This window comes from Clinocottus analis, unplaced genomic scaffold, assembly GCF_023055335.1.
Source record: "Clinocottus analis isolate CAN_PGR_092001 unplaced genomic scaffold, fCliAna1.0.p SCAF_4, whole genome shotgun sequence".
Classification (NCBI taxonomy): Eukaryota; Metazoa; Chordata; class Actinopteri; order Perciformes; family Cottidae; genus Clinocottus; species Clinocottus analis.
In genome coordinates this window covers 4,729,603-4,741,822 of record NW_027176153.1, presented here as the reverse complement: position 1 = coordinate 4,741,822, position 12,220 = coordinate 4,729,603, and the positions used below count along the sequence as shown (strand labels likewise).

General features: G+C 45.4%; 1 protein-coding gene across 2 annotated transcripts; it reads right to left on the bottom strand.

The window, feature by feature from the left end:
* Nucleotides 1–730: 730 nt before the first annotated feature.
* On the bottom strand, nt 731–8,906 carry LOC137800917 (protein-L-isoaspartate O-methyltransferase domain-containing protein 2-like). 2 transcript variants are annotated; one of them, XM_068598286.1, is made up of 7 exons: nt 8,761–8,906; nt 7,151–7,311; nt 6,083–6,233; nt 4,455–4,557; nt 4,177–4,348; nt 3,356–3,479; nt 731–3,231 (listed from the first exon to the last, which is right to left on the bottom strand). In XM_068598286.1, the coding sequence occupies exons 1-7, from the start codon at nt 8,858–8,860 to the stop codon at nt 2,624–2,626; spliced, it is 1,419 nt and encodes a 472-aa protein (XP_068454387.1). In that variant the 5' UTR covers nt 8,861–8,906; the 3' UTR covers nt 731–2,623. The 2 variants fall into 2 exon arrangements, with proteins under 2 accessions (XP_068454387.1, XP_068454388.1); XM_068598287.1 differs by having other exon boundaries at nt 7,151–7,327; nt 8,761–8,844.
* Between the last annotated feature and the right edge of the window lie 3,314 nt (nt 8,907–12,220).

Here is a 12,220-nt window from a genome sequence, read left to right as displayed (position 1 = left end):
AAATAAAGTAAGTATCATAAGTAAGTAATATTTAGTTACTATTGAATAGCTTATAGTGGAAAACAATAAGCATTTTTTTTTGCTAAACAAAACAGAGGGAGTGCAGGTGTGTGAGTATCAGGTTGTATCAGTGGCTCAGTGAGCTGCTTTCCTCTTCAAATCTTTTTAAAACAGGGTTATAGATTTGATACGTACTCTCAATTGATGCTTAAAGTTGAGCTGAGATCTGTTTTCTGAAGAAAGACGCAATTGCGCAAAAGACCTCACATTCATCTCAAAGTTGGCTTTTGGCAACATGCCAAGAATCGGCGAGTCGCGCATGCGCGGCGCAGGCTGTTAACGGCGCACTGTGAACGTTTAAAATCAGCATTTCCTCTTGCGCCCCATCTGTAATAAATACCGCCCAGTTTGATAAATACTGACTTAATGGAAACATGGTGTTCATTTATTTTAATGACAACTAGGCTTTGTCACTGCAGGGCATTTTTCGGGCTTTTGGAAGAATATTTCCAGAGATTCTTGATATGCAAAGTCAGAAACATCGTTTATGGAGCTCCAGGCTGCAGCCTGTGGATGTTTGTCTTGACCTGCAGATATTAACTGTTATGCTTTAAAAGCTGTAGCTGATAGCTTAAATTAGTGATATCCTAAAGCAGCAAATCCCATTGTAAAAAGCACTCAACATATTTATTTGCATGTTGTATCATGGACTTTATTAACAACAGTCAATAATACAGCTCAATTTGAAAAACAAGCAATTCATTCTCTCCCAAACTTAATATCAAGTGCAAAAGAAACCCCCCCAAAAAACATCATGATCATGTACATTCAGCATAACCACAAACGCACAACAACCAAACATGGATGGTAGTCATTTTGAATTAAAGAAGGGTGTGCACGCAGTTCTTAAAGGCAGATGCAGCAGCAGGTGACATGGGAGGCATGACATGCCACTCAGGAGTCACAAGGGATGCGAGTCCCCTGGCCGATGAGGACCGGCTGGTTGGACACAATCCGCCCATTCCGTGTAGAGAAATGACAGATAGAAGCTGCACATATTCAAATCCCTCCTGTTATGGGGATCATAATGTTTTGCCTTGTGCAAAGATCAATTTGCTATTCATCACATTCTTCAAATAGAAACTTTCCGATGGGAGAAATCTCAAGCGTTAGATCATAACTAATACATAAACAAGTGTCATTTCAGTGGTAGAGACGTTTTTGAAAAGTAAAAAGTAAACAACAAATTCTGCTTCTTCACACGTGACTGGTTGATGATCTGCTGTTTCCTCTTGAGAATTCAGTCCATGCAATGGAAGAAGTTTGGAGCGCTCGGTGCAAAGCAAAGAGCTGAAAGGAACAACGCGCCATTGGACATGTGAGACAAGGTACTTACTCTACTCAAAGTATCTTCTTTTTTAATCGTTTTTATGATTCACAAAACATACAATATATATGTACTGTACACGTCACTTCAAGTATCATGAAATTAAAAAAATCTAAATATTACACGAAGAAAAGAAAAGATGACACCGTGGTGAAAGAAATCCTGCACACTGTAGTCTTCAAAAACATTAGTTCATGTGTTATCATGCTGGTTTACTTATGTAGATTGGAATATTAGTAAGAATGTGATCTTTTATGGTCATTATGTTATGGTTGAGAGAAATAGAATGGGATGTAGAGGAAAACTGTGAGGCGGCCCTTTGGATACCAACGTAAGGATTTAGGCCAGCTTCATCTCCATGTGACGACACCAGGAGACAAAGGTGGACTTCTACTCTACCGTTAAATATATGTATAGAAAACCTTCTATTAAATCTACTAGTCTCCTAAAACAATGCTGAAAATGAAGAGCAAGCCGTGGCCTTGGAAAAGCAGATAATTTAACTTAAATGATTTATTGGAGAGCGCTCCTAAACAAAGCTCCCCTTTTATTTGGAAATGAGTGGAAATAAACACAAGCGACACACCATCTTGGTGAAAAGCTCCAATATCAGAGAGAAAATAGAACACCATTGAAACTTTGAATCACATTTTCTTCTTGAGCTCTGGGCCCTCCATGTCTTCCCCTGTAAAAACGTTACCGTCCCCATCAGAGGATGACACACGCCATACATTCAATGTCTATTCTCCGACTCGGGGCACAGCTGGAACTGGAGGAGAGCGAAGAGCCGGCCCTGTGCTGCTGGTCTCCACGCTCCTCCCTCTGCTGGATGCTACGCCGTCTGAACTCGTCCTTTCCTTCCCAGCACCACTCAGCCGCTCAGGCCACTGCTGCCGCTGATCATCCGTGAGTGTCTCATGTACTTGTATCTTTTTCTTTTGCACCTCAATGGAGACTGTCTAGTTGTTTCAATAATTGCCTCCGACCCCCCCCCCTCCACTGGACAAATTCAGCCGAAAAGTCAGGAAATGAAGTAAAGAAGTGTGGGAACCGGGCAAAGAGAGAATGGATGATGCAGGTGAGAGCAGGTGAGCGAGAGGGGGGGGGGGGGGGGGCGAGGGTGATAAGGGAGGTGGCCTGATGATGCGGTTGAAAGGGGGGGACTCGGGGCCTCTGCCGGGTCGCTGTGTTCCGCTCTGGGCTCGGACTCAGGACCCGGCTGTGGCCTCAGCGGGCTCATTTCTCTCTGTAGTACAGCAGGTACATCTTCAGAGGCTCGGGCAGCGGCAGGCCCAGGATCCTCTCTCTAAGGATGTTCACTGCCGGCTGGGGTCGGAGCAGTTCCCTGGTCTCCTTCTCCTCCTCCTCCTCTTCCTCCTGTTCCTCCTGTTGTTGTTGTTGTTGTTGTTGTTCCTCCTCCTCTTCCTCCACCTCCTCGTCTTCTTCCTCCACCATCTCCTCCTCTTCCACCACCCCTCCCGCTCCTCTCCCCGCACTCCTGCTCCCCCTCATGTACCGCCTCGCCTCCCTCTTTCCGGCCTCCTCTTCGTCCTTCGCTCTGCCTCCCTGGCTGTCGTTGCCATCGGGGGGGGCGGGGCCAATGCCGCTGCTGGCCACCACCTGACGCGTGGCCAGGACCAGGGCGTTGCAGTGACGGCGGTGGACGCGTCTCCGTTTGAAGCGAGGGCCGTACTTATGGAGCCCGGCCACCGCCAGACCCCTGCCGACGCTGAACGAGGAGCCTCGGCCGCGTGACTGGCTGTCTCCTCCCTCTGTGGTCACCCTGAGGGTGTGGCGGATACAGATGCGAGCCAGCTCCTGTAACGTCCGGACCTCATACTTGGCTGCAACATTGAGAAGCACAAGAAAGCAGAGGGAATCAGACACACACAGACAGACATGTATGTGTGGCAGTATTCTTATTTAGTGGCATTTCTTCAATTGAAATAAAAGCCTCGAGAGACTCACGCAGTGGGACGGTCTTGGGCTTGCGGGCTGTTCCGTGTTTCGGCAGCATCAGAGGAGCGAAGGACACAGAGATGATCTTCTTGGTCTCCCAGCTGTTTGGCGCCGTGCGGGAGATCTTGGTCAACTGCAGAAAATACAACAGCAGGAAATTAAACCTTTTTTCTCAGCTGCTCTTCTTCAAAAAACATTTTTATTGTCCCATAAATACACATGTGCATGCCAGTACATGGAATGTGACCTCTGCACTTCCCCAGCCTAAGCATTAGGAGCCAATATATAGTCAAAATTCTGCATAGGCAATGTGTGTCAATGTGCTATGGCATATCGATTACATTTTTTTAAGAGTGCAACTTAATTTTTCAGAATTAGCATTTTTGTTTCCAAAGAGTAGAATATCATTTTACAATGCAACAAATACTAATCAAAGCAAACAAAATGCCGGCATTTCCAGACACCTAGTAAAAGAAACAATTTAGAAATGATTTGTTACATTATATAATAATGCAGCTAAATCACAGATGAACAAGTTTATTTTGGGTGCAGATGGACAGCTCCGTGAAATTCATCAAGAGGAGGTTATTAACCCAGACTCAAGAGCTTTAGTTTTTTTTAGACGCATATAGGACTCCCACAACGTGTACAAAGCAGCCTGACTGACGTGAATAAACACAACTGATCCCACTCAAACTAGTGCGAGCGACGCAAGCCTAGAATTTGAATTCTTTATTTAATGAGTATCACTGGGGGAAGCCTGAAAACAACAGCTTCTCTGGGATTGTTGTGCATATGATAATACATTATTTCTCTGGCAAGACACCAACCTTTTCCTCAAGAGGCATCACCAAGATGCCCCCCACCTTGAGCAGGTTCCTCATGTAGTCCTCATGCTCCTTCTGCACCCCGGCCCCGCAGTACACTCTGTCATACTGACGGCTCTCGGGAGGGATTTCCAGGCAGTTACCCGCAACAAAGGACGGCTCACAGAATTCAAATCTGAAGAGAGATACAGCAATAAAAACAGCATGTACACGGGTAAGAAATTATAGAGAAAACAATATGGAGGAACAATAGAATGGCGCTGGCTCATTCGGACACATACTTGTCAAAGCTGTCGCTTGTTTTGATGAAGGAGTCAAGCTTCTGGTAGGCGTAATCAATCACATCTGCATGTAACTCGATCCCGTGATTCACTCCAAATGGTCCTAGAACAGTAAACACACCTAAGCTCATAGTGTGAAATGACCCACATTTACATGGACACAACGATGTGTAGGTAATGGCATGAGGACATCCGCCTCCAACTCAGAGCAGCTGGAACAACGGAAAACGGCATTTAAAAGCGGAGTCACATTCAGACGGCTCGTCGCTTCTACTGGTCGGGCTAGTCGCTTCTACTGGTCGGGCTCGTCCCTGCCACTGGTCGGGCTCGTCCCTGCCACTGGTCGGGCTCGTCCCTGCCACTGGTCGGGCTCGTCCCTGCCACTGGTCGAGATAGTCCCTGCCACTGGTCGAGATAGTCCCTGCCACTGGTCGAGATAGTCCCTGCCACTGGTCGAGATAGTCCCTGCCACTGGTCGAGATAGTCCCTGCCACTGGTCGAGATAGTCCCTGCCACTGGTCGAGATAGTCCCTGCCACTGGTCGAGATAGTCCCTGCCACTGGTCGAGATAGTCCCTCCTACTGGTCGGGCTCGTCCCTGCTACTGGTCGGGCTCGTCCCTGCTACTGGTCAGGCTAGTCCGACCAGTAGAAGGCTCCACGTTCTGACGAACAAACGCAGGTCTCATGAGAGGTCAGGTAACTCTTGTCATTGTGGACATGCTAGATATCGTTAGATTGGTTGGAATCTAACCAATTTAACGATGTTTTACAATTTACAGAAACCATGAGCACTAAATGATTAGATTTCAAATCAGACATACTGGAATGGTAAATACTGCTGGATTTAATGTATCTTTTACTTTACATTTGAAGCTATATTGAGGAATTTAAATGCGTTGAATGAGTCGCCTCATATTTTATGATGTCATCAGCCTATAAATAAAGAGAAAGGATTTTGTAAGTAATTGAAATGTTAAGTATGGCACTACTCAACTGCCAGCAATAGTGGGGCAAGCTGGTTTATGGACCTCAGTGAAAATGTTGATTTTGAAAGGCTAAACAAACATGGATTGAAGCAGAATATTTTGTGAGGAAAAACATGGCGTTATTATTAAATGATTACATTTGAACTATTTGGTACGGCCCCAATGGCAAATAAGACAGATGAAAAAGAAATGGTGGTGGCTTCCGACCTTTGAACCTTTAAGTCTAAATTGATTGGAGTTCATTATGTATATGTTTTCATTAAAAAATAAAACAAGTTGTAATTATTGTCATATGAAGTCCATTGTTCACTGTCTGCGAAGATAATGTGTTATACAATGCTTGTTTTGGTCACCTTATTGGCTCCAAAACTAAAAAGTATCCCGACCTTTCTCGGTTTAGTTTTCACTCCTTTTCCTCTTGATATGACAAATAGCTGGTTGCTGGTTGCTGCCAGCAGCGTTGAGCTCAGCTTGGCTCGGCTCTTTTTCCACAGTCGTCAGTACGTAACAGAACAGATATCAATGTTCCATCACAAAATTCTCCAGACAAGTTAACAAAGCATGAAGAATCACAAGTGTTTGTGCCTGTAACCTTCATGGTGCCACATGTTCAGCAGAACAATTATACAGACACCGCTTACCCAATATGAGGCCGACCATGGTGCTGAGGTAGCCAGTCCCACTGCCCAGGTTGAGGAAGGAGAGGCCAGGGTGGAGATCCAAAGCCTCCATCACCTCAGAGTAGATACACGGAGCAGACAGGTGGATCTTTCCATGCCGCCATGCCAGGTCCTAACAACAACAACAACAACATCAGTAGTATTACCTCAACCGGGGCCCTGTTCCTCGTACGTGGTTCAACTGTCGATCGAATGTCCTATTATCTAGCTTAAATTACCCTGATAATTGACGTCAGGCTATCTTGGTTTCTCAAAGGCTGATCCGCGCTCAAACAGTCTGGTTAATTCAAACCAGACGTTAGTCATCTGGATAATTGTGCGTGCCCGTTTGCTTCAAAAGGCGGAAGAGTTGATCACTGAAACCATGATGTTCTAACAGGACAATGGCAAATAATAAATAAGCCACTTTTTTCTCCGCAGACGTGATGCAAGCTCGTACAGGAAGTCATCATGATGTGAGCTCGTACAGGAAGTCCTCATGATGTGAGCTCATAAAAGAAGTCATCATGATGTGACCTCGTACAGGAAGTCATCATGATGTGACCTTGTACAGGAAGTCATCACGATGTGACCTCATAAAGAAAGTCATCATGATGTGACCTCGTACAGGAAGTCATCATGATATGAGATGGATCTTGGCGATCTGCAAGAACTCTCTCCCTATAAAACTAATACAACTAATATCGCTCCTTCATCAATGATGAAGGGAGCTGCTTTTTGTCTGGTGGGAGTGGCCAGCTTATCCAGTGAATTTCCGTTACCCTGCGCTAGAGCAGGTTCAAGTTTTTGGATGTGGTCCTATGGTGATTTTGGCAAACTTGCTTCGTGAAACCAAAAAGCCTAACCTGCGTCATCTTATCCTGAAAATTATCCAGCTAACTCAGTAAGCCTGGTACAAAAAACGAGACCCTGCTTGTCTTTCAGCCTATCACACTCTACAAGTGTGTCCACAAAGAAATGACAAACACTAACATCATGAATTTCTTTGGACCCCGCTTGGGTGATTTCACAGACTTTTAATGTGCTCACCTTGTAGGCATTATCCCGGTATTCATCCAGGTAGTAGTCAGCCCGGTCGATAGCTCGAAATGCCCGCTCCACCAGGTCTGAGCGGATGTAGTACGCCTCCTTCAGGTTGTCAATCAAGTCATCATTGTCCTCACCAGCACTCACAGCTCCACCCATGTTGACTGAAGGCAAAGAAACCTTTAAATGAACATAACGCTGTATTGAAGAAGACTTGAAACTTGTAAAGCCCTCTGAGGCAAATCTTGTATTTGTGATTTTGGGCTATACAAAATAAACTGAATTGAAGCTAGAGATTGAGACATAAACTCATGGTTACAATGTTTAATGGGGGAATACATGAAGAGAGAATTAGAGTCTTTATATAGACTTCTACACAACCAGAGGAGTTGTCCCCTGGTGGTATGGAGAGAGAATGCAGCTTTAACACATGAAGCATAGACTTCTATACAATCAGAGGAGTTGCCCCTTGCTGGTCAGGAGAAAGAATGCAGCTTTAACACATGAAGCATAGACTTCTATACAACCAGAGGAGTTGCCCCCTGGTGGTCAACAGAAGGAATGCAGCTTAAACACACAATGCAGGGACTTCAGCTTTCAGAACCAGGGGTTGCAGCCTGGTACTTGCTCACACATGCCATATTTTGTTTTACAAAAAGAAAAGATGATTGGACTTTGATATATAAAGACATTAAAGGAAACTATACTTTTTGTGAAAGAAAATAAATAAATTGCATTCATTGGTAAAAAGGTGACCAATATGACTGTGAAAGTGTTCTGAAATGGTTAAAAGGGCATTGTACATTCCATCTCCACTCTAAGCTCTTTGAGACTTTGCCCACCATGCAGAGGCCTACATGGAGCGCTTGGCAGTCGGACACAGCTGGAGGACTGAGGGCTGGCCCTGGTTCAGGTTGCTAGTGTTAAAAACAACAGCAGAGGGCAACGCCAAAGGACAGAGATCACAGGGGGCACTGGCTCACATGCTGGCCATAGTCATGAGCTATAAAAGAACAAAGGAGAGGCTCCATTTCCTGCCTTTGATGCCTCTTAGTTGAGATGAAGAGGATGGTGTTTAGGCACAGAGTGAATGAAGAGGAACAAACAGCAGTTGGTGCATCAAAATGAGAAGCTGTTCTCCAGAACATAGACGTTGTCCATGTGAATTTGAACCCGCTCAGCCCGCAGGACCACCAGAGAGCCCCGGAGCCCAGTCCGGGACCACTGAGCAGGGCTGGGAGGGTTCACACGGCCTGCAACGTCAGCCACACGTCCCCTCTTGGCTTTGCATCGGCGAGAAGAAGCGGCAGGACCCGCACACACACTCTCCAGCACACACATACACGCACACACACACCGAGCCCGCACGCTGTTGCGATTGCTCGTTACGACACTCAGGGTATCCACAAGGGGTAACCGTTCAGACCCACGCTCGTCTTGTCGACCAACCAGCTGGTTCAGCAACACATGAACTACACGACAGCCCCGCGGCCACGCGGCCCAAACAGAGAAGCTCAGGAGGACAGCGCACGAGAGCAGAACGTAACGACACGCACGAAGCAGCAGCTTCCCGCGCGCCTCCAGCACGAGCCCCGGGCACGCGGATGTTCTACCTTGTGGAAAGGCCGATGCTCTCCGTCCCGCGGCTCCTGTGCTCAGCTGTTGTTGTTGAGAGGATCCGGTCTGGAACCCACCGCTGCTGGATGTAAACATTCAGCCAGCTGACGCTGTGACGTCAGACGTAAAGCAGCCTGCGCGAGATGACGGCCGGAAGAGGATGGCCTCCAGTCCGCGCAGTGCAATAGGACTACGGGCTCTAAACCGGCTGTCAACATGTTCATACTCATATGTAATATTAATGTGTGTGTTTACCCACGTGACTCGAGCCGCTGGTTCAAAGCTCGTCTTCTGAATGGAACAAGCTTTGGGTTCCACTGTGTTCTCCTCGTGGGCTTCCGGGTGGACCAGTCACCAAGTAGTACTCAAGTACAACCTTTATGCTACTTTATGCTTTTCTCTATTACATTTCAGAACTAAATATGATATACTTTACGGAGTTTATGGCTACTTACTTTACAGATTCAGATCAATTATACATTATATTATCATTAGGTATTATTATATTCTCATTGATTAAAGACTCCACAAAGAAGTTTAAATTAGCTCCACAGCTTCAATAATTATAGAATACAATAATATACATTACTTAGTGCTCAACACTTGAAGTATATTTGACTTGAGTGTGATTTAGCATGCAGCACTTTGGCTGATGACCGAGTATTTCTTCTCTGAGCATCAGGGCGCTTCCTCCTGCACGGCCTGCTGATGCCTCTTCAGAGAAACCAGAAGCACATGTTCTGTTCCTGTTGAGGCCTCTTCAGAGACCAGAAGCACATGTTCTGTTCCTGTTGAGGCCTCTTCAGAGACCAGAAGCACATGTTCTGTTCCTGTTGAGGCATCTTCAGAGACATAGAAGCACATGTTCTGTTCCTGTTGAGGCCTCTTCAGAGACATAGAAGCACATGTTCTGTTCCTGTTGAGGCTTCTTCAGAGAGACCAGAAGCACATGTTCTGTTCCTGTTGAGGCCTCTTCAGAGACATAGAAGCACATGTTCTGTTCCTGTTGAGGCTTCTTCAGAGAGACCAGAAGCACATGTTCTGTTCCTGTTGAGGCTTCTTCAGAGACATAGAAGTACATGTTCTGTTCCTGTTGAGGCTTCTTCAGAGAGACTAGAAGCACATGTTCTGTTCCTGTTGAGGCCTCTTCAGAGACTTAGAAGCACATGTTCCGATCCTGCTGGAGTCAGGAGGAAGAAGAAAAGGCCTGCTTCCTATAACACACAAACTACTGATATGACATGAGAAATGGTTTCAGCTCCAAGGCCATCGGAGGCAGTTAGCGGGTTTGGAAATGGCATATTCAAAGTACTCACATGTAACTTATGTAACATTTCAATGAGAAGGGTTATAAGGTTTTATGCAATGACAGATGAGAGTTATACAATTCAATAGGAGATTGGCATCATTGATTTTGTCCACCAAGACTAAATGGATCCATCATTGGGTCAATAGAAGATATGTGTATGTAACGTTTGGATTCCATGTCCACGCTTATGAGACAAAGAGTATGTGGGAATTACACACGGTGTTTTCAGGAGCATTGTGCCAAAACAACAGAGTAAACAGCTGCAGAGAGACATCTTGTTCATGAGAAGTACTCAAGTGCACAGCCTGCTGGTTGACTCAGCGGCCCACCAGAGGTCACTGCTGTTCAACATACAAACTACATGTAACTGCACCTTAACCGCATACTGAGGCCACCATTTTGTTCACCAGTCAGGAAGGCAGTGTGTGTGTGTGTGGGTGTGTGTGTGTGTGTGTGTGTGTGTGTGTGACCCAAGTACACTGTGTGTCAACACATCATATGTACAGTATATTAAACTTGTCTAGTCACAAGCCCTGATGTTACTGCTATGCAAGATGAATAGTTTCTTTTGAACACAAACACACATGTTTTGTCATACTTGGGAGGACCTCCATAATGCATTTCATTAAAGGGCCAGTGTGTAGGATTTAGTGGCATCTAGCGGTGAGGTTGCAGAGTGCCACCAGCTGCATCCCCCCCTGCCTCCTCCACCCTCCTACAGTTGCCTTCAGGTACCAATGTGCCAGCACATGCAAGCTGCCAGTGTTTGGTTGGTGCATGCTGGGCTGTTGTAGAACACGACGGCGCATCATGGTGGGAAGCCCATGAAGAGGCTTTGAAGCAGACGTGGTCGTGGATTTACAACTTCTGGGTCTGTCACGTGACGCCATGGGCCCGCAAATACATTTCTGATTGACTTACATTGGGAAGCTCAACCTCCCAGTATGGACACTTGACCTACGACTGGGCGAAAAACTAATATTTCAATATTATTGACCAGTATCGATACTGTCATAATATTGTAAGGTGCTTTTACAATAATATGAACACAATTGAGATTTTGGATTAATACCCATCAGTAATGCAGATAAAATGGCTAAGTGGGTAAAGATCCCCTCACTCCAACCTAACACCAGGAAAAGACCAGACGTATGTCATATTTGGATGTATTGCCCTACTATGAATAGTTATAATCTATAGCAAAAATAGCTGATTCAGAATGATGCAGAAGATCAACGCAAGATCTGTGTAATGTCACCCCTCCCCCAACACTGTATCCAGTTCTCTTCATACACCCAAAATCTAAAGCATGATTCTTAGTTTCAGATGATTATACACAATGACAACATAGTTATGAATATTTTGTTCCATTTCTGCCAATAAATCTCCTAAATCTGATCCTTTAACCTCATACAAACATTACCATAGAACTTTCCTCACTCCCACACACACCCACCCACGCACACACACACACACACACACACACACACACACACACACACACATACAGACACACACACACACATAGACACGCACGCACACACACACACACACACACACACACATACGCACACACACACACACACACACATACACACGCAAGTACACTTAGACACACACACGCACATACAGACACTAACACACACACGCACACACAGACACGCACAGACACAGGCACACACAGACACACACAGACACACACACACACACACACACACACACACACACACACACACAGTTAACGGATGAAGAGTCATACTTGTCTATGATTCTTTATTTGCGTTTTTCATAGAGAACATTTAAAATGGTTCATACCCCCACAATAACTGACATCACTTCTCTGGTTTATAACACTGACACAGGAACAGGGGAACATGTACACAAGTACACAAACACACAGTCACAAGTTCGGCCAATCTACAGTGTTTTACTTCCCAAAAAAAACCAACTAAAAACATCATGAGACCCCGAGGACACACAGCCAAGGCCTGTCCCACTTTACAAAACGGTGCAGTAGTAAAGGAACGAGCACATCTACAAAAGTAACAAAAGGGACCATACAATCTATCGTTGTGGAAGTGCTTGTAATTTTGGAAGTTTTGTACTTTTTGAAAAGGATATCAATATCAATGCCTAGAAAATCACCA